This window comes from Manis javanica, chromosome 15, assembly GCF_040802235.1.
Source record: "Manis javanica isolate MJ-LG chromosome 15, MJ_LKY, whole genome shotgun sequence".
NCBI classification, from domain to species: Eukaryota; Metazoa; Chordata; class Mammalia; order Pholidota; family Manidae; genus Manis; species Manis javanica.
In genome coordinates this window covers 53,591,643-53,613,774 of record NC_133170.1, presented here as the reverse complement: position 1 = coordinate 53,613,774, position 22,132 = coordinate 53,591,643, and the positions used below count along the sequence as shown (strand labels likewise).

Here is a 22,132-nt window from a genome sequence, read left to right as displayed (position 1 = left end):
TGTTTTTTAAGTAGACAAATTTTATTTCACGAATTTCTGTTTGATGGTTTCATTTGTTCAGTGTCATCATAAATGATGGAATAATTTTGTGACACTTAGCAGTATTCAAAGAGCTACTGGATTTGATAGCTGTACCGTGAGATGGATAAGATAGGCATGTTTATTGCCACTCCACAAATAAGAAGATTGATAAAGCAACTTTTTATTCACTCCTACATGAAAAGCCATGTTTGTGCTAAGTGCTGCAGAGACACTTTGTGTAAAAACAAACCTTGACTTTGCCTTCACGAAGCAAAAAATCTAGTGAGATAAAGGTGCTCTGTGAAAATTATTTGAAATGATTCACACAAATGAATGTAAAATACCAGCTCTCACATGGAGAGGTACATAATGCTATAAATATAAATGGGACAGTTTTTCCTAATTGGGAGCTCAGGCCAGTCCTCTCTGAGGAAGTGACAGCTAAGAGATGAAGGATAAGTAAACATTAGCTAGGTGAAGAGTGGAGGGATGAGTTTGAAATGGAAGGAGCAGCAAGTACAAAGGCCCTGTGGTGGGAGACAGAATGACATACACTAGAAACTGAAAGTTCAATGCGGGCATAGCTATGAAATCTAGGGGGAGTTAACAGGACTGGAGAGATAGGTAGGAGCTGGACATGCAGGACCCAGCAGGCCAATGTTTATGAGTTATTTTAAGTATAATGAAAAGACATTGAGGGTTTTAAAATCATTAGGTGCCATTTGTTTATTTAAAATATCAGTGGAAATATGGAAAGTGGATTGGAGGGGATCAGTTACCTTAGTAAGGTGAGAGATGATAGTAGCTTAGACTTAGATGAAACTGGTAGGAATAGAGAGGAAAAAAAATGTGTTTAAAAGGTAAAACAGAAAGGACTGGAAATATAGTGGTTTTTAGAAATAAGGACCAGGGAGGTTTATGACATGATGTGTGGGTTTCTGGCTTTCATAGCTGGGTTGATAGTTGCATCATTCACTGAAATAAGAGACATTGGAAGAGAGGGCCAGTTTTCAAGTCTATGGTGAAAAAGGCAAGAGTAAGGCTTCAGTTTTCCATTGTGAGCATTTGAGTTTGCAGTGATTTCAGGTCACCCAAGAGTACGTATCAACCAAGCTGAGAGACATATAGGCTGAAATTCTAATATCTGCGTGGAAGGCATACATTTGGAAGTTATTGGTGAATCATGGTAGTTGAAATGGTGGGCATGGATGGGATTCCTTAAGTCAGTGATTCCCAATCCTATCCTGCTCATCACAATCAATCTGGGGACTTTTAAAAAAATCTCTTGAGGCCTGAGTGCCATTCCAGACCAATTAAATCTGAATTTCTGTCGGCGTGTCCCAGGCACTGATATATTTTCAAAGACCCGAAAATGATTTCAATGAGCAGGATGGAGACATTTTGAATAAAAACAAACCAGGAGATGGAGAAACCCTATCTGCTGGACAGAGTATAGAGTGAGGAAGGAAGAGGGCCTGGGACTGGGCCTTGAGAACACCTAATATTTAATGGTTAAGATCAGCCTACCGTGGGGAGAGAGAAGGAGAAAATCAAGCAGGGAGGCACGGAAGCCATGAAGGAGAGTGTATCCAGAGCCACCCGTCACTGAGTATTTAAGACAAAGACTGAAAACATCCCCCGAATTAGCAACGTGATGTCAATGCTGACTTCAGTTCTGGAATTTTTAGTGGAGTAATGCGAGATGATACCAGGTCACAATGGGTAGAAGAGGCAATAAAAGAGACAATAAAATTGCACAACCCTGTGAACCTTTCCTTGTCCATTCTGGGTTTTCTAACTGCTCATCTGGGTTCTTCTGGCTGACATATTTAGAGGATTTTGATGTATTAAATTGCCGCTAAGCTGAACAATCCATTCAAAATGTGACCAAGCCATGAGAACATTCTATATTGCCCTCTCCTTGACCTCCAGGCCTATTCCCAGGTTTGCAGTTGAGCTGATTTTCAAAGGCTTAATATTAACTTTTTTCTTACAAAAAAGTGAATGATTATTTCACTTATATTTGTAGATACTCATACACATACATTCTTCCTTTTCACACTTTTTGATATGTGTCAACTGGTTTCCTAGCATGGTTGAAAATAGAACCTAAATTGTTTATAAAATGATTTAATGTCTATAAAGTGCTTAGCACAGAGGGAGGTGGTACATAGTCGGGATTCCCTATTTTGCTTCTTCTTTTTTTGCCTCTTTCCCAAAGTTGTCCCTTCCAGATGTTAAAATAATTGCATCAAATTACGCGACTATAAATCCAAATGTGTCTACTTAGCTTACATATTTAGAGTCCACATTTACTCAGATGCAGTTTAATGTAATCACCTCATTGTTAGAGAAGGAGATTACAGATTTAGTCGCCCTCAAGTTATCTGGAGAAAGGAAAGACTCAAACATTACAAAACAAGCCATGGTAACTGTCCCAGGTTGGGTTCCCTGGGAAGCTGCACTAGTGGAGTTTAATGAGCAGGATGTTTACAAGGGCTACCCTGGGGATCAGCATGGGTGGTGGAGGGGGAAGAAGCAGGAGTGGGCATAGCTAGGAGGCAACGGGCCCTGCACGCTCCAGGACAATCTCAGCTGATTCCATGAGGTCTCTGGAAGTACAGTGATTTGTCAGAGTGGTCTGGAGTTGGGTCCTCACGGTCAGGCCTTTATACTTCCCTCCCCGTGACCCACTCATCAGGTGTGGACCTCCAGAGGAAAGGTTGTGAGCATGGAGAAGGTGGCTCCCTGCAGCTGGTGGCTCCCTGCTTTCCCCCCACCAAACACAAAACAGCATTCCAACCTGGAGCAACAAGCCCCTCATTGACAGGCTACCTGGGGAATGCTTTGCAGTAAACTCATCACAGAGATGTCCCACAGAGAGCTCCCCGTTTGTACAAACACAGGAGTGTGGTGGAGGAAGCCCTGGTTCAGGATGGCTGGTTTGAATGGGTAGAATGCCTAGAGCTGACGATTAGGGTACTCATAGTAGTAACCTGAAAAACCTGGTTACCACAACAATGATTTTTCTTTAGCCAGCATCCAAAGAATAAAATGGTCACTGCTTATGGCTAATACAAAGAATCCAGATGCACTGCCTTAATTTCTCCCAGTGGAATTGAAGGTTTCCTCTAAACTAAGACTGCTGAAGTGGTTTGCATATCCCCAAGGACACCGGCTATTTGCATTTATCTAACCATGACTAGCACTATCCCTGACTACGGATTTCTCTATTTCCAATGGATAAATTTCCAAGGACTCCACCTACAGTTGAACAGCCACTTGGTTTAATAAAACTCTGTGTGCATTTCTTGGGACACCAAAGGGATGGTTTGACTCTAGTCATAGAAGTGAAGTGTTTTTTATATCTATCTAGTTATACGTATGAGGTGTCCCCAGTGTTTCTGTTAGTGGAAGAAGCGGTTCTGAAGAAAATGATTGAATTTATTGGCTGGAAAGAAGGGGATGGAATATTTAACCCAGGTAAGTACAGATAGTTATTGCCATCTCCCTTCCATTACGAGCATCTAAAAAGTAGTCATGTCTTATATGAAGAACAACCCCTTGCAGATTTGCACATTACAAAAAGTTGGATATTAATAATGCTATTTAGTGAAATTTTAGCTTGTGCCCTTTTCCAGCATGGTAATATTTTGCATAAATGCTAAACAAATGACATAAATGTGAAACAAATGCGATGTCTACCATGTAGGACTTATCTCCAACACAAATAAATTTGTCTGCTGCTGAGAGTTGGAAAGGGCCATGGTAAGTTTTTCTAAGATTTTCAATCAATTTTAGTTGAAAAGTTTTCTCTGAATCGCATTTGTTTGTCCTACAGTCCTTTTTTTCAGACCAGAGATGATTGTCATTCTATCAATCCAATGACAGACAGAAAGAATACTTTTAACAATGGGGGCTTAGGTATTAGTCCTGTGTCCTTAGAATGAAACTTTCAGTTTGGAAAACCTCTGGAATGAGAGAATACCCCAAAACTTCTACCTCTGGCTGAAATTGGAAATTGCTGGTATTGGAGATTATGCAGTGTATAGGAGTAATGGGGTGGGGGCATGGTGTTCCAATGACTTCCTCGGCGATTTGCCATTAGACGAGCGCAGCCACAAGCCGTTCATGTTTTCCACTATAGTCGGCACTAAGGGAGCTGTAACTTCATCCTGTAAACATGCCATTTCAATTTTGTTTTTGCAGGTGGCTCAGTGTCCAATATGTATGCAATGAATTTAGCTAGATACAAATATTGTCCTGATATTAAGGAAAAGGGGCTGTCTGGGTTGCCAAGATTAATCCTTTTCACGTCTGCAGAGGTAAAAAATTATTTTTGATATCAGATATAGATTTTCTGAGAATGCATTATCTAAGAGGGCTTATTTGTTTGGGGTCTCCTAATGTGCTTTTATCCTAGCCATGTGTGACTAATATGCCTTCATATAACATCGTATTTTATTCCAAAAGAAATTCTGATGGGCTTGATATTATAACCCCTGATCCCCTAATTTTGTACATCACTTTTATTTAAAATTTATAGTCCAGGACATTTTCTATGAGAAAAGAGAACAGTTAATTTGAAAGTGCTATCTCTTTCTTTGACTCTCTTCTTTGAGTATCTTATTTATTAGAACTTAGATGACCTGTCTTGATCTCAGCTATGTCAGAAGACTCACATTTCCTTGTAAAATGGATTGCTTTGAATGTCTAACACAAGAGTTTTTCAAGAGGAAAGGGAGATATTCAGCAACAATGCACACCACATGCATTCACACACATGCACAACTGGATGTTAACACAGTCCCCTCTCTCATTTTACTTTCCTTATCCCCAAACCAAGGGCCACAGAGCTGGAGTTAAATTGTTGCTCCCAGGTCTTGGGCTAACTGGGGCCGTTCCACTGCTCTTGGCTGGGTTCCCTTCCGTGTCTGCCAGTTGGTTGGCCGATGGCTGACCTCCAGGTTGTTTGGCTGGGATGACTCCGGAGAGTCCTCTCTGTCTCTGGGTCTCTCATTCTCCAGTAGGCTGGCCAGGTGCGTTGTCATGGTGAAGGCGCACCATGGAAACACACCAGGCCTCTGGAGTCATTGGTTCAGAATGGGCACAGGTTTACCTCATTTTCTTGATAAAGCTAAGTCACCTCTAGGAACCCAGATCCAGAAAGTGAGAAAACAGACTTTGCCAAGTCACAGGGAGCAGGAATAATTTGGGGCCATTAAAGCAACCCAGTAGCCATGTAAAAATAGTAGTCACTAATTCCTGGGTCATTGCAAAAGCTGAATGAGTTAATACACACATGAAGTAGCATCTGGCACATGGTAGGTAGGAGGAGGAAAACGGTCCAGCTTTAATAATGGGTATAGGCTAGATGGCACAGCTTACATGCTGCAGTCTTATCTGGAAGAGATTCTGGTCTTTCCTTTCCTTTTTTTGGTGTGATTGCAGTGCGTGCCTCTGTCCATTTCCTCACTGCTTCTTCCTCACATCCCTGGCAGGAAGAGTGTAGCTTCTGTACCTTCTGTGATAATCCTAGATCTCCTGTCAAACACATGAATCAGGCAAAATCTGAATATTCTTTGTTATTTCTAGCTGGGCTTTCCTGTATCTTTTATTTTCTTTCAAAAGCAAAAGTTATTTTAGTTTTGCAAAAGGATAAGCTGTACACAAAGATGCTGGCAGTGAAAGGAAACCTGGCCACCCCCATGTTTTTCTCTTGCCCTCTCGGACCTTGGCTCTGGTTACGCAGCCCTAAGGGCAGAGTGGGCTCTAAGTGTTGGGAGGCAACTGGGAGGAATCGTCTAGTCTGAGGCTCTTGACTCAGCCACCTGAGCTCCTTCCCTATAAGACCTTTTTCTGTATCAAAAGAAGAATAGGAATATGCCCAACATCTGGCAAAAATACTTGGTTATTTGGGATTATTATGAAGCAGAGTTCTCCTATCCTGCTATTTCAGTTTGAGGAACCCTAATGTGTCAGAAATGCAAAGTCCCTCCTGCACTTGAATTGCTATTTCCACTCCTGGGAAGGCTGATTAAATAGGACCCCTGCCATCAGCTCAGTGTTTTTGCTTTTGCATTTATCATTCTTCACTTGGTTTAAAGCTTAAGCTTACTAGAGTTCTTTTCTGGAACAATTGTCCTGGAAAGGGGGAAGGAATTCTATGGAAGCTTAGAATAAAGATTATGCTTGGGAAAGATCAGTAATGCAAATTGGGAGTAAAAAGAAATTGAACTTGCATGCAGTGTTGATCAGAACTAAGTATTTTTTTAAATCTCTGATAGAGATATATATATGCAAAAAGAGGTCAAGTATATGCTTTGGCTAACTTGCCAGCAGAAGATGGAGCCAGAAAGACAAGAATTAGATGTGTCTTAGTTGGCTCTGACTCCTATAACAGACCATCAAAGACTGAGTGGCTTAAACAACAGACATTTATTTCTCACAGTTCTGGAGACCAGGAAGTCGAAGATCAAGGTGCTGATAGATTCGTGTCTGGTGAGAGCCAGCTTCCTGGCTTGTGGACCACTGTGTTCACATGGCCTTTCCTCTGCTCAGGCTTGATGCTGTGAGATCTCTCTGTCTTCTAAGGGTACTAATCCCGTGAGAGTCTTGCCCTCATGACTTAATCTAAACCTAATATTAGCACATTGGGAGTACAAGGGAGTAAGCACATGAATTTTGAGGGAACACAAACCTTGAGCCCGTACGAATGTAAACTCCACAGAAAAACACAACTTTGAACACACTGCAGTGTTGATACGTATTTTCAGCCCATTCATCCAGACTCCCCATCATAGCGTGCATTCCTTTCCCTGCTCTGCCAGAGAGACTCAAGTCAAATCACTTACATTATTTTAATTTGTATTTTAGTGATCATTTTTACCCCTTATTACAACAAATCATTATTTAGTTTTTTTAAAGAATGAATTAAAGAATTAAATCCTATGTTAATCTTTTTGCTATGCCTCCCTCGGTTTCTTGTAGGTGTTGGCCTAAGGCCTCGTGGTTATTTCCCAATATTGTTCATTAGGTGGTCTTCATTTTCCAGTCTTTATGCCACCCCAGATTAACCAGGGTAATTACTCCATCTCTGCATCACACCATCAAATGCAGAATATAGCCACCCACTGCTGAAGGTGTTTTGCATACTTTGGGTCTCGATTTTAATTCAACTCTTGATGGAGACCTGGAAGATCATGACTGAGACCCCTACACTCTCAATATAACCAAGGTAGCCTCTTCAGGCTAAACAGGAGCCTGGAGAAGGGGACTTTTGGAGAAAAGCAATAAAAGTGATAACTCTGTAGTTTGGTTAGTGCTTAGGTGTGAATTCCTTGAATTTACAGAAATCCTAGATTTGTAATTCAGATGGTTCTGAGAATCAGTGTAAAGCGCTGATCACTGTGTGCCACTAAAATGTGAGGAGAGACAAAAATTCTTAGCTTGCAGGGCAGCAGCAATTGGCCTGTTCCTCTCCAGTGGATGAGGGATTGGGTGCAAGGAGAACACAGCTTACAGTCGACCTCCCCACATGTTGCACCTGTGATGCCTCATTTACTTGTCCTCCTTGTGGCCCTGCCATTGAAGCCAGACTGACCTGGGTTTGGGTGTGATTGCAGGCATTCTCCGTGCGCAAGCTGGGGCAGCTTGGGAGGTCATGCCAAGCAGGGTAGTCCGCCTGGATTTGGGCTCCGCCTCAGGAAGCGAACCAGCTGGTGCTGTCGGGGAAGTCCCTGTAGTTCCTTCTCTTTGTTCCCTAACACATGACATTCACAAGCCCCACTCTCCCCACCACCGGAGCCATTTGGAACGTCAAACTAGTCAGCACTAGAGTCCAAGTGTCCAGAACACCATCTACAGGAGGGAAAAGAAGCAGTTCACTGGGAAACCCAAGGTCATAGAAAAAAAATTACTTGCTGGAACCAGAAAGGAAAACTTCCATGCAATTGTTTTATGTAGGCACTTGCTGTTTCATCTTTATAGAAATGAAATTCCACTGGGATTCTTGTGTCTTCTGTAGACGAGTGAAACCTAGAGAGACTGGGTCTTAGAAGGACTGACTTATCTTTGGCCAGCGATGGGGGCAGCCACCGTTTGTTTCTAAATGCAGCTGTTACTTCTGAACTCCAGCCTTCTAGGTCTTTCCTTTCCTTGAAACTTCTCAGCGTGTCTGAAGCATTGCCATCTTTCTTTTTTTGCCCTTCCATGGCTCTTTCCTCCTCTGATGCTTTCAGATGTTTAGACTTTTTTTTTCTATCTGTCTCTATCCATTTGAGATTGACATTGGACTATATACTTCACCCTGAGGTACCCAAAGAGAGCTCCCTGAAGCTGTTCTTATTCTTATTACCAGTTTTTTATTTAGCCAATCCATTTGTTGGGGATGTTTTGCTGTTTTTTTTCTTTCTTTTTTTTACTGTGTGGTTCTCCTTATTGGTAGATGTCATTGAAGTAGAGTACTATTTATCATTGTGAAATCAGTCGCTCTGTGGTTGCCAGAGCACAGATCTCCAGTGAGAAAGAATTCACCTTAGCTACGTAGCTTTAGCGATGGTGGGCTGATGTGGCAAATAGAGAATTAATTTCATTTTCTTTTACATTATTACTCCTCAAAATGCATATGTTCTTGAAACAACCTGAAATGAATGCCTCCTGCAGGCATTTTGGATGTGTCCTATTTTTTATTTGGAAGTTAATTATTTAGGATGGTTTCATTTTTCCTGATGGTTTTACTTCTGCATTTATTTTTACAGTTAAAAAAAAAAAGAGTTCCCAATAAAAGTCTCTTGACAAAAGAAGAAAAAAATTACCATATTTTGAGAGAATATATCAAGTTAAGTGTGAAGGCATGACTACTCTTTTAATGTATTCATATCTACAAATTAAATTACTAAGGTTTTTTGGTACAATAATGTCCTTTAGCACCTTCATTTTTCTGGCATGAAAAGAATTAATTGACCACCTGTCCACACTAATGTATAAAGAGTGACATTGCCAGTGTTTGAATGCTAATTATGTTATAGGCTTTATGTAGTAGGGAGGAAAAGGCCTAATAACCTAAAGCATATACTACTATTCCCAAACAGAAGTAGACCAAGCCTAATTCCAGAGCTGTTAGCCCCATTCATGCCAGGGCTGCATCAAATAGGGTATCTATAAATTATTTCTTTTGTTATTATGATTTTAGCCACATTCCCTGTATGTCTAATTTCAGTCTTACATTCATGTTAAACAAGATTGGTCAAGTGTCTCATCAGCATTTATAACCCATTGTTTACTCTTGAAAATAATTAAGTTTTTCTGTGATCTGTGATTACAATTTTTGAGACAGTCTTGCTTACTCCCTGGAGGGTTTTGAGTCATCAGCGGACTAGATTCTATTGCTATTAATACTGAGTCAGACAAATAGCACTGAGAGAAACTTTTCTCGATGCTATTGAAAACAATAACCTCCAGTGACCAAGTTTGTTTGTTATGCCAGGCTCTATGCTAAGCCCTTTATGTATTTTAACCCATTTAATTCCATGATGTGGAGGTGAAGCAGGAATCAACATGCCCCATTTGTAGATTACAAATTGAGGCTTGGAGAGTGTATGTTATTTGTTCAAGTTTCCATAGCTATAACTGGGAAAACATGGAGTTAAATACTGGTTTCTCTGACCCCAGCCAAAGTCAGTGCTCTCAACACTATACTAATGTTATCAATTAAATTACTGCTTTCTTTCCCTTTTATTCAATAATGTGCCAAACCTTGGGCTCAGCCATATGACCCATATAGATAATAAATAATACATTTTTCCTGCTATGCACTCATGTCTCTCTCTTCCCCCTTGTGCCTTTTAATTTAGTGTCATTACTCCATGAAGAAGGCAGCCTCCTTTCTTGGGATTGGTACTGAGAATGTTTGCTTTGTGGAAACAGATGGAAGGTAATGGGGACAGGATCCGGAAGTTTGGTGGGTGGAGGGGGAATTTCATACTTTTTAAAAGCAGTACCAATGGTTTGTTTGCTATGAAACACAACTGAATGTCTCAAATCTGTGTCTCTTAGAGGTAAAATGATACCTGAGGAACTGGAGAAGCAAATCTGGCAAACCAGAAAAGAGGTGAGGGGCAAAAAAGAGGGAAAGCAAACATGGACATGTGTCTGGGTGGGAGGACGGGAGAGCTAGGGAGGGGGCGCAGCCAGGCCCATTTCTGTGTGTGGGAGAGAGTGTGCTAGAATTGAAGTGGGGAAACTCATTTACAGATGTTCTACTTCCAGGTGCTTGGCTCTCCATGTTCTGTGGAGTTCTGTGGATGTTCTCATTCCCAGGTGGTCGGAGCTTATTAAAACACTGACGTCACTCTAGTCAGGATTCTTGCTGAGATTTAGCCTTAAAAGATGATCGCAGCCTCTCCAACCAGGGCCCCATATCCACAGCCCTACATAATTCCTGATTCAGAATTCTGCTGGCCAAACCATTTCCTCTGGGTGGCATTCAGACTGATGCCTGGTTTCTTGACCAGCCTACCCCCCAGGTTGCTTCCACCCAGAGCCCATCTCTATTGGATCAGGGTCTGAATTTCAGCTCTGGCAGGATGTCCTCTCTTCCTCAGCTTCCAGAAGGTGTTAAAACTGACATGTCCTCTGCCGGGGAAGGCCAGGCGTGGCCCTGGTCACCTGCTATACTCCAGCTAAGGCCGAGCCTGACACCTGCTTAGTAGACGTGTCATTGTCTTCATGCCACCCATCTTGCTTCTTGGACCAAAAGCCTCCTGGAGTAGGTGACTTTGGCTTGAGGCTTCCCTCCCCTCCCACCACAGTCCCCTCTGCTAATGCAGCTTCCAATAGGTAGTGACAAAGTCAGATGTGACTGCTGAAGGATGACATGCCCAGCTTCTGAGCTGTGATGGAAGTATCTCTCCTCACAGGAGTCCACATGCTGAGGGAGATGGGTTCTTTTGGTTTTATATCTATGTTTAATATTATATTTCTGTTACTTTACACTTTATGTATTTTTTTTCATAAAAAAATCACCCCCTCTGGAGCATCTTAGAGTTGTATTCAGTTTGAAATTCCATACTTAAAAATTCTGCCTTTACTGCAGATATACTGGCTTCAGGTGCACATCCTTAGATCTACCTTTATCTTATTTTAAAAGAAATTCCAATGACAAGTAGATTCGATACTTGTCTGATAGTTCAAATTATAAGATTTCTTTGACTCAGGTAAAATTCTACTGTATGTCCTGTTTGTAATGTGAAGCACAGATACTGAGTTCTGATTTTATCTCTTTTTAAAATTTAGTTTTATCTTTTTCTATAGAAACTCTTATCAAAAGGAACTTTCTTTATGTCATTAATGCTTTGGTGGGGAATATTGATTGTACTTTTTATATGCTTTATCTGATTCCTTCCTTTTTTTCTTTCCTCCTTCCCTCCCCACCCACCTCTCTCTTTTCTCTCTTTCTTTAACCTTCAACTTCATAGAAAATTTCAAATACATACAAAACTAATATAATGAGCTCCATATATCCATTGTGCAATTTCCACAATTGAGCTTATTTCACCTATGCCCATTCCCTCCCACCACCACTAGATTTGCTTTCCCACTAGTTTGAATTAAATCTCATACATCATATCATTTGGTCTATAAATAGTTCTGTATCTTTAAGAGATGTGTACTCTCTCTTGTTAAAAAACCATAATACCATTATAAGAAATGATTTCACAGTATTATTAAATATTCATTCCATGTTAAAATTTTCCCATTTTTTAAATAGTTGCTTGGTTTGAATAAAGATTCATAAAGCTCCCTATGCTACTTTGGGTTGATTCTAATCTCTATCTTCTGCCTCCTCATTTTTCTCCCCTGCAGTTGATCTGTTGAGGAAACTTAGTCCTTTATCCTATAGAGTTTTCCACATTACAGATTTTGTAGATCACAACAATTTGAGAATGAAGTGCCTGTACCACTGCATTCATTCTCTGTATTTCCTGTACTTTGGCAGTTAGATCTTGAGACTCAGTGAGATTCAGATTGGAATTTTTACGGAGAAGGTTTTGTGGGTGACATACTGTCCTTTTGTGATGACATTGATTGACGGGTTTGGGAATTGCCAGCCCATCTATTATAGAGCCTGGCATCCTCCTCTCACCCCATGAATTTTTGCAGCCATTGATGATCTCTGTCTGCCCAATACTTCATTAGGTGATGTCCTAGTTCATTCTCTCATTCCTTCTATTTATTGGCAGGCATACTACTATGAAGAACAACATCCCTTCATTCTTATTTAATTTCTTAAGGAAACAGTTGGCACAAGCAAAGCGGGATAAATATTTGATTTCTCTTCCCTTATTTACTAATTTTCAGAACAGTGAGCTAGTAGTCTAGCCTCCCCTAAAGGTAGCCACAACTTTTTTTCTCTATTTTTTTCTTTAGTATTATCAAGAGCTCATCTTCTAGTGTAGTTGATGGGTTTTATTTCACTACACTCATTATTATTTTTGTTCATGATTTTGTCTGTTTGGACAATGAAAGTACTGGAGCTAACATATCCTCAAGTGGAGAATCTGAAAAGAGAAATTTTCAAAGAGTAAGCATTGCTTCAGGCACATTTAAAAGTAGAGCAGTGGGGCTGGCGTTGGTATGTTTGCTCTGTTTTCTTTCAAGTCAGTGACAACTTGAGCCTGGATTCATCAAGGACAAACCTTGCATCCATTGTGAGATAATAATGACTGATGATGAGTTTATTCTTCTCAGTGGTTCAGACCTAGCTGTGCTGTTCCAAGCTTTTAACGTATTGTTACAGATGTAGGGAATAATGTATTGACTTCTTTTCGGCTGGGATTCCATTCCCTGCCCAACAACAATCCATTAAAAATCTGTTGAATGGTGTCCTTTACTTGATAGGGTTACAAAGATGGTGAAAACCACAGAAGGGCTTCTGAAAAGATCAAACTGGTGCAATCACTGAATATTTGGGAGTATTTCTGAGTATGAGTGACATTGTCAACTTTCTTAGGGAATACAGCTTATAGGAAGCATAGTACTATTCCCAGTGAACTTCCTCGTGAATAGCATGAGATGCGAGACTAGAAAAAAAAAAATCTGCAAAGTTATATACAGATTGCAAAGGTTTCATTTCTGGGCCTGATATTTATGGCTAGATGGTTAAGAGAAAAAAAAGGTGAGGAAAACTCATTAATAGGCTATAATAGCTTGCAGAGGTATTTTCTCACACCTGTCAGGATATCATATTGTTTGTGAGGAAAAGCTCAAACATTAAAGACACCTGAAATGGTTTTAGTGAATTACTTTTTCTATTGCTTTTAATGATTCATGTAAACCTGGTCTCACCTTATTTAGGTCCCTGACATGAGAAAGACATAATCTGTTGGTAGTTAAGCACGTGGAAGAATTCCCAAAGCCCATGGTTCCCCAGGGGCTCTATCATCTACTGACCCTGCTCTATGAGGTTTGAGAGGACTGGATTCCAGGAGTCACAACCATCTCCCCAAGTGGCAAATGGACTCACTGTCTACCATCACCTTAATTCCTATGTATCTCAAAGTAAAGATGTGGACCAAGGGTCCTCACTCTGCCCCACTTTGGGACAGAAAATTACTTCTTTCCATCAGAGAGCAGCTAAATTGGAATGAGCCTGGTTCAAAAGGAACAACCCTGACATTATACAGGACATAAAATTATATTGCAAGAGCAACTGTACTTCAAGGTAACACTGAAGAAAAAAAGACTCCATCCTGAATGGAAGTAAAATGACTTTTATAGGCAGTAAACATTCTTGCCCCTTATTCCTCAGGTGGTCTAGAATCTTCGGGTTCTCCGTACTTCCCACACCCCCAACATTATCTGCAGGTCGGTTGGGAATCTGTTGGAAAGTCTATGGAAGTGCCCCCAAGGCACTTGCCCAGTGTGTAACACATCTCTGCCGATGCACTGCGATGGGTCTATGTGGAAACCCCTCCTTCAAGTTCCTTAGGGGGCACATTGCCCACCCAACAGGGCTGGTATTGCCATTCATCTCTGCATGTGTTCTCCATTCCCCTTTCTCCCCATTTTCCTCTGACACCTATTCACTCTACAGTTGTCAGCTGTAAGAGGGAGAATAAATGGTAGTGTGATGCAGCTTCTCTTTTCTAACACAGCCTAAAGATTTCTCTACAGCACCAAGTTTTGGAGAGCATATTGCAGGGAGGTGGGTTACCCTCATCCCCTCTGATACCACACGTGTACCCGAGAACATTCGTTGTTTTGTAACTGCACTTACTTTATAAGCAGATCAGCCTGGAGCTGTGTGTCTTCCAGTCCTGTTCCGTTTTATGTTGGAGAAGCATAGCAATGCTGGTGCAGAGGCTCCGATGAATCTCCCCAGGAAGAGGCAGGGGTCACACAGAATGTCAGCTTGAGGTTATTCACTTTCTATCTGGGAAATCTGTAGTACAGAAAATACTACAGGAAGAGAGTGAGAAGAAAAATTGGATGTGTACTGAGTCAGGACAAAGGACTGCTAATGTCATAGCATTTTCTCAGTTTATTTTACCTGTTTAAAGTGACAAGAAGCCATATACTGGAAAAGTTTAAAAACGCTCATTGAATTAATGATCATCTCCAACCCCAGATAAATTTCTGGATGCGTGACCGTCGTGTTGACCACCCTACTACAAGGACAGATTTAGTGGTGGTGCTGACAGTTCTTGTGTGGGTCCTTCTCACAGGGAGGAGTGCCCTTTCTGGTCTGTGCCACTTCTGGTACGACTGTGCTGGGAGCCTTCGATCCTCTGGATGAAATAGCTGACATCTGTGGGAGGCACGGCCTCTGGCTTCATGTGGATGTAAGTGCATGTGTTTGTACACACCTGTTGAATTTTCTAGTCTTTTTACAGCTTGGTGGGAAGCTTTTCATATTCTCAGAAACTAGATGTGAGATCCCCGGCTACTTTTCTTTAATGTATATTTCTAACTAGGGGAAATAAAGATGCCATTTTCTGTAAGGTAATAAAGAAAAAGATTCTAAGACCTGATGTAGACTTTGTGTTAGTTTTCTAGATCCCATTTTATTTCCTCTTCTCTCATGAACCATTTTCTCTAGTTCCTTGACTCTACAGTCATTGAGGCAGCATTGTAGGAGGGACACATTTGGGTCTATTTTGTCAAGAGACTGACTTTGGATTCTAATCAGCCTTTTCTTCATTGTGACCTCAACCTTTCGAGCTTTGGTTTCACTTGTAAAGAGGGAAATGCCTAATGTAGTCTGTAAAGTATCTTCTTGATTTGAAATTACATGATTGCAATCAGCCAGAAAATACAAAAAGGCTGCATTATATAATCGCATGCTGTAATTAAAGCAGGTTTCATCCGGATCTGTCATAGATAATTATTTGAGAAGGATTGGGATAACTTACATTTCTCATAATTTTCTAACTTGAAGAATTGGCTTTTATTTTCCTAATTAATTTTGTGAGGCCTAGGCTTGTTCATACTAAGTATTTCTTTAATTAGAGGTAACTCTTAAAAGTCTTCTCATCCAGGGTTAAAAAGTTGAATTCAGCCAGTTATGAATGATTGTGGAGATTTCTGGTTTCCTTTTTCTTTTTGTGACGCTAGGAGTTAATTAGTTTGATTCAACCCAATAGAACATGCCGATGACACTTTAGGGAACTGCATTCTTGAAAGTGAATGATTCATATTCTCCTTACCAGAAAAAAGACAATATTTTTGACTTGCTGAATGGAAGGTAACTGAGCATTTAGGGGATATACTACACATAATTGTATAGTTTGCATTTTTTTAATGCTTGTTTTATGTTAAGGGTCTATATGTTATGGAGAAAATTATTTTTCGTAAAAGCAGCAGCAGTAATATTAATCTCACTAGAGTTATAGGCTGTATGATTCTGCCCATGGCAATGGTTCAGGTACATTATTTGTGACTTCTTTAAATGGGATTTTAGTATTTGTATCTGTTCACATTTTAACTTACATCTTATTAATTTTTATAGACTGAGAAGCATAATAATATATTATGTCCTAAAAGATAATGTGAAGCGAGTACTTTGTGACTGGAGCAATAAGGGGGAAAAAATCAAATATATGAGCAGTTATACTTAAAAACTCTGCTCTCATAAAAAAGACATCAAATATGGATTATATAATTTATGTAAAACAGAGTAACTAGCAGTGTTTGAGTTGGGAGTGATATTAAGAGACATATAAGACTCACAGAGCATTGTGACTTATAAGTATGAACGAAAACCTCTCTAGATTGAAAAATTAAAGACTGAATTTTTTAAGGAAACCCTTTTATAAGGAAATACTCAAGTCACACAGATTATTCTGTTGTACATAGTAAGCATCCAGTGAGTGCCTGTGGGTATAGATTAAATTTGACAACAGTTTATCTGACATATTAGTAAATAAATAAGCTCTAACATTGAGATAGTGTTCACTCATCCTTTAATTTACATGCGTAGATTCTGTTAATAAAACTTTATACAGGAGCACATAGTTTATCTTGCAGAAACTTCATATACCATGTATAGTTTATTAATTTCAATAAATCAGTTTAATTTAAATTAATTTAAATTAAATTAAATTTTAATTATACTTAATATATTTTATCATTTAATTTAATTTTAATCTAATTAATTTAATAAAGATAAAAATGAACAAAATTGCAGTCCTTTGCCCTGTTTGCAGTTTTCTAAAAGACATTTTAAAGATCCTCTAAAATATTAGAAACTGATATTCACTTTGTTTCTTTTCCAAAAATGTGTTATGATTACCTGCTCTGGGTTTGCCATAAAACCAAATTGCCCTGCATATATATGATATATTTTTAATTCTAAAGTACACTTATTTCGTTTAGATTTTCAACATGTCTGAAATTGGCATGTTGATGTCATTTTTTTCCCTAGCAGTCACAAGAAATGGTAAGTCTTACATTTGATAATGTCTTAAATTTGGCCAATCACAATGCATTTTGAAACAACTAATTAAGAAAAACTTGTTGGAATTTTTTGCCTCCACGGTTATTCTTTTTCCATGAGGACAAATATGCCAGCCTGTGCCTCAGCCTAGGACATCAGGGCAGGTCCAGCTATTCCCTGAAGCCGGAGCTGGAGCAGCTACGACACATCACACACCCAGCAAAGCTTCCTAACATCTTTCATGCACTGTTATTCCAAGGCCCACGGGAGGTAGTGCACACTGCACTGAAAATCATGGGCTTTACAGCCTAACAGGTCTCAGTTCTACTACTGATTTATTAACTAATTAATTAAGGAGAAAAATGTAAGTAAAATGATGACTGTGGTGCCTAACATATAGTAATAGCTCAGTGCATGATGGTCCTTTTTAAGAAGGAAAAGCAAGCTTCTTCATCATGTAGGTAATTGGGTAGATGTTTTTGCAAGTGTGGGAGTTAGGGATTTAGAAAGCGAAGCAAATAGAATTTAGAAAGAAGAAGCAAATTGACATCAGGGGTGTCATTTTTCTCCTTTCAGCTCTTTTGGGGAATAAGACTGTGGATGAGTTGTTCCTTACCCTGCCAACCACTCTGTATGCTAGTGAATTAATGCCTTGAGAAAGTGCGTGTGATTTGAAAATTTCAGTCTAGCTCACTAGGACTGGGCGAAGATTGTTTATTTTGGGGAGTGGTCTGAGTGGGCAGAGGTTGGCACAGTCCACAGCAAGGATCACCAACGTCCCGTGTGAGGCAGGCGGCTAGGGTGCGGGTCAGTGGGTGTGGACGTCCTACCGACTCTACCATCCCCTAGTTGCCACTGATAGGCTCTCAGCAAGGTTGGGGGCTAAAAGGATTGAGCAAAATAAGCAACTTATAGTTTAGGGTGTGTACTGGTAAAGGAACCTAACAAGTAAGTCATCTTAATGTTGTGGGGGTCAAGATCTTAAAACCCAGATCTGGGGATCCTCTGCTTCGTAGCCAGGATGAAGTTTTCCTATTGACCAAAGGCTGTTGCCTCTGTAGCTCAGCCTAAGTCACACATAATCCATCGCAAATGCCAGCGGGGAAGACAGTGCTCATGGAAGGGACTTGATGGGCCACCTCAAGACCCCAGTCCTTGAACTGGGAAGTCTGGGATTTGCATGCACACCACCTTCAGCTCACAACCCTTTGGGGTGAAAGAGCCCACTTCTGAGACTAAGTACCCCCTAAAATTGTGTACCTGGGTGACTCACCTGCTCCTGGTCCCAGCCCTGAATGACAGCACTGTTTTTAAGTGGTATTTAAGGCCACAGAGTAGCTTGCTCTGTCCTTTCTCTTTACTGTTCACTGATGGGCTCAGCACCTGTGATACTCAGGATCACGGAGAGGCCTCATTTCCTTCACCATCCACATTCACAGGGCACACAATCTCACCACTTCTTTCTGCATGGTCTTGGCATCTCCCTCGTCTTTGTATATTCTATAGCCAAATATAGGACAGTTGACATCCTACGCAGCCCCTCAACTCTCCTCCTGTGCATGCTGCCTCCATCTCCACAATTCCCCACACTGGGCCCTACCATTTGGGCCAACGGTCACCTTGCCTGAGTTATAGTATTATCAAGAAAGAAGAATGGGCTTTGCCTCTGGATCGAGTTTTTATTACCTGTGAGACCTTGGACAATTTACCTGCGAGACCTTGGACAATTTACCTGCCACCTCTGAACCTTAGTTTTTCCTTTAAAAAATTTGAGGTTATATCAGCTCCAACCTCTCAATTCAATGCTCTGTGGTTTAAATAACCTTAGAGAGCATTTAACATAGCTTGAGCCCAGGCCCTCATATGCCCCCACTGCCATCACCTCTCACAGCCTTACACATTAAGACAGAGAAGTGCTCATCTTCAAGGACCAAGCCTACTTTCTTATTTCTCATACTGATTCTTGCACCCTCCTCTCCAGACGTATTGACCATGGGACTTCCTCTCATCTCCTGTCTCAGCTCCCTCCTCTCTTGCTCCCAGTGTTTGTCTCCAGTGAATACCTTCATTAAGTTCCAGGCTTCCCTTCTCCCACTCTCTCATCTTTTATTTGTAAATGTCTCTGAAAGCTATTCAGCTGAAAAATCTAATTTCTCGCTATCCCATTCTCGCTGGCCAGGAGTTCCTGTATTCACTTCTAATCACCTTGTCAAGCCTGTGCCCCAGTTATTACACAGAATGCAGCCCAGAGCCCATGTTTCTACCAGCATTTGTACATTGTGTATGGTAGAACATGCAACATATATTGTCTGTTTTGGATTCTAAGATTTGAGAAAGGGTATGGACTGAGACTCTTTTTCATCCACATGCAACTCAGCAGGTTAATATACCAATTATGAGGTGCTAATTTCAATCCTAAGCAACAAGGGAAGCCCATCTCTTGTGATGTAGTAGAGCCAGTGATGAAAATTTCATGGAGTATGCGTTGGTTAACATTGACTTTAAACGTTTCAAGTGAGGCAGATTGGGATTGTCACTCAGGGTTTTCTAAGACAACTGGCTGATGAACCAGTAATGCTGAAATAACATTGTTTTGGTTGTATAACTATCTTTACAGGCTTCTTGGGGTGGTTCAGCTCTGATGTCAAGGAAGCACCGCAAGCTACTGCGTGGCATCCACAGGTAAATGTAGTTTCTCAGGTGCAGAGCCTTTTATTCAGGCCAGAGAATCTCTTTGCATGTTGCCCACTTAAATGACATTCTGAAAATAGACAAAGTAAAGTAAAGCAACAATTTTACTTTAAACAAAAACCAAAAAACAACTGTGGTCTCCCTAAACTACTCAAACAAGGAATCCTGATACTAATTCAGATATTAGTATTGAACGTATGTGCTGCTAATGACAGTACTCTTGCCACCAGTAAAAACTAATTGAGTCCCCTCCCTGCCCTGTCCTTTTCTTTGTTCTCCATGACAGAGCTGACTCTGTGGCTTGGAACCCCCACAAGATGCTGATGGCTGGAATTCAGTGCTGTGCTCTTCTCATAAAAGACAAATCTGTGAGTTTTCCTCTTATGGCCTTTGGGGCATTAAGGAAATATAATTACCACATCTACAGAGGACTTATTTTTGCTTATATTTTGGTGCCTTGGGCCAGTTAGAGCTGAAGGTGTTTGGTAAATGTTGATGACAGGAAAAGACAAATAGGTTCAGGTTGAAAACAAAAAAACAATTAATGTTTCTGCGCAGGTAATTTTGTGGATTTGATTTACGTCTATAATTTCATTAGTTCCAGCAAAATGGTCTCTCTTGCCTTCATTCGTGTTATATTTTAAACCTCAGTTTTAAACATTGCCAAGATTTTTTTTTCTACTTGGTTAAGTCTAGGATTTAAGTCATCTTGAAACTTCTGCTCGTTGAGAAAGTAGAACAGATGTGTGTCATACATTAAATTGAATGCTTAATATGCCTAGCTAGAACTTAACAGCCCGTTTATATGGGAAGATGTTAGTTCAGGACTGATCACTGAACACTGATTTATCAGAGGATTGCATGTCTCAAGTGGTTGGCATTTCCCTTTTCTTGGAACACTGGGGAGAGGTGGAAGCTAGTGTGGCTCATGGAGGCAAGTGGGGGATCACTGAAGATCACTGAGGTTCTTTCCAGCAAGAGATATAAATGCCGTGTTTTCTGAGGGTTAAATAAGGATCCTTGTGGGACGTAGCCCAGGCTGGGAAGTGCCACTTCATTCTTAGAAATGCCTCCTCAAGATCTGGGTGTAGCATGTGGGTGATCTTCCTCAGCCATCTGTTTACATTTTTTTCTTAGGGGACTCCCTTTGCCAATGCTAAAGTCAATTTCTCTTTTTAAGGAATTTTGTTTCAAATGAAAACCATATTTAAAACTTGAAACCTAAGCCTGCATATGTGGATCATTACAACTCCTTCTCAAAAATGGTGATATTTGTATGTCAGTGCCCTTTGTGTTTTGAGATGATGAAACAGAATATCCATGAGAAACCGTGAACCAATTCTGTATTGATAGAGACACTGTTGAGGATATTAATCTATTTCTTAATGTTTTCTTAGATTAGCTACTGATGACTATATTCAATGCCATTTAACTGTTTTGTATTTAAGTTTTTAAGTTATAGAGTGACTGCATGTTATATCTGTCAACCTGAGCATCCTCTACTTTCCCATAGTTACATATTTAGGACATGACAGAGTTGGAGTAAGCTCAGGTTTTCCTTTAATTTAGATATAAGAACAGAAATATGCCAAGCATCCTTTATGTGCCAGGAATTTTATATCCACTTTTCCCCTAATCAGCCAATCTGAATGACATCCTTTTCTGTTAGTGTGATGTTCTCAGGAGTGGAAATTTTAGACCAACTATTTTTTGAGTACTCTTTTAAATAACTTTCTAGTTTTTGTACATTTTTCTTGTTGAATGATATTTGAGTGATTTAGCCATGAATTGATTTGCATTTATATACTTGAGGCAATTTAAAATTTTCTGGATCATCTAACTCTACTACAGGGGTTAAAATTTTATTATTATTTTTTAAGTAATTCATTCCTGGATCTCAATAAAAACAACAATATTCAGATCTGCTCACATGAAAGGAATAAAGAGGTTAGTAAAATTGTATTCATTGTGCAATGAATTGAGTCCTTTCAAAAGTTGTCTTTTATTTTTGATGAAAGATTGTTTTCAAATTAACTGGAATGGAGAGCTGAACCATGACCTATGAGATAAGACAATCAGCTTAGAAAGTTTTGCACTGGCAGTTTCCTGTCTCTTGTGTACCTATTTTCTTCTCTATTGTTCTCTTTCTTATTCATTCATTCATTCAGCCAACACTAACTGATTTCCTCTGTAGGCCATATGCTGAGCTGATTCTGTGTTTATAAGACAGACATGTTCCCCACAGTCAGAGTTTATAATCTCCCCAGAGGAGGCAATGAATAAAATGTACATATTTAATTCTTCAATTGCTGTTTTGATAAGTTCTCGAAAGAAGCCATCAGACACTGCTGATTATGTATAGTCTACAGCCATTCCCACCTCCTCCCTTTTTATCTCCCCATAATCATCTAACCAGTCTCCCTGACAGCTGAGAGTTGCTACATGACACAGATATGGCCAATGCAGGGGCCTGTAGGGGATGTA

General features: G+C 40.1%; 1 protein-coding gene across 8 annotated transcripts in view; it reads left to right on the top strand.

Annotated features, from left to right (window-relative positions):
* Positions 1-22,132, top strand: part of GADL1 (glutamate decarboxylase like 1) — a 158,856-nt gene that overhangs the window by 38,862 nt on the left and 97,862 nt on the right. For 3 of the 8 annotated variants that reach the window (XM_073222837.1, XM_037008622.2, XM_017651709.3), the window contains 7 exons: positions 3,398-3,504; positions 4,231-4,346; positions 9,876-9,955; positions 10,078-10,132; positions 14,724-14,864; positions 19,575-19,639; positions 19,935-20,016. In XM_073222837.1, coding sequence (XP_073078938.1) covers positions 3,398-3,504; positions 4,231-4,346; positions 9,876-9,955; positions 10,078-10,132; positions 14,724-14,864; positions 19,575-19,639; positions 19,935-20,016 — 646 coding nt within the window. The remainder of the gene's footprint in view (positions 1-3,397; positions 3,505-4,230; positions 4,347-9,875; positions 9,956-10,077; positions 10,133-14,723; positions 14,865-19,574; positions 19,640-19,934; positions 20,017-22,132) is intronic. The other 5 variants (XM_073222839.1, XM_073222838.1, XM_037008623.2 and 2 more) reach the window with 4 other exon arrangements.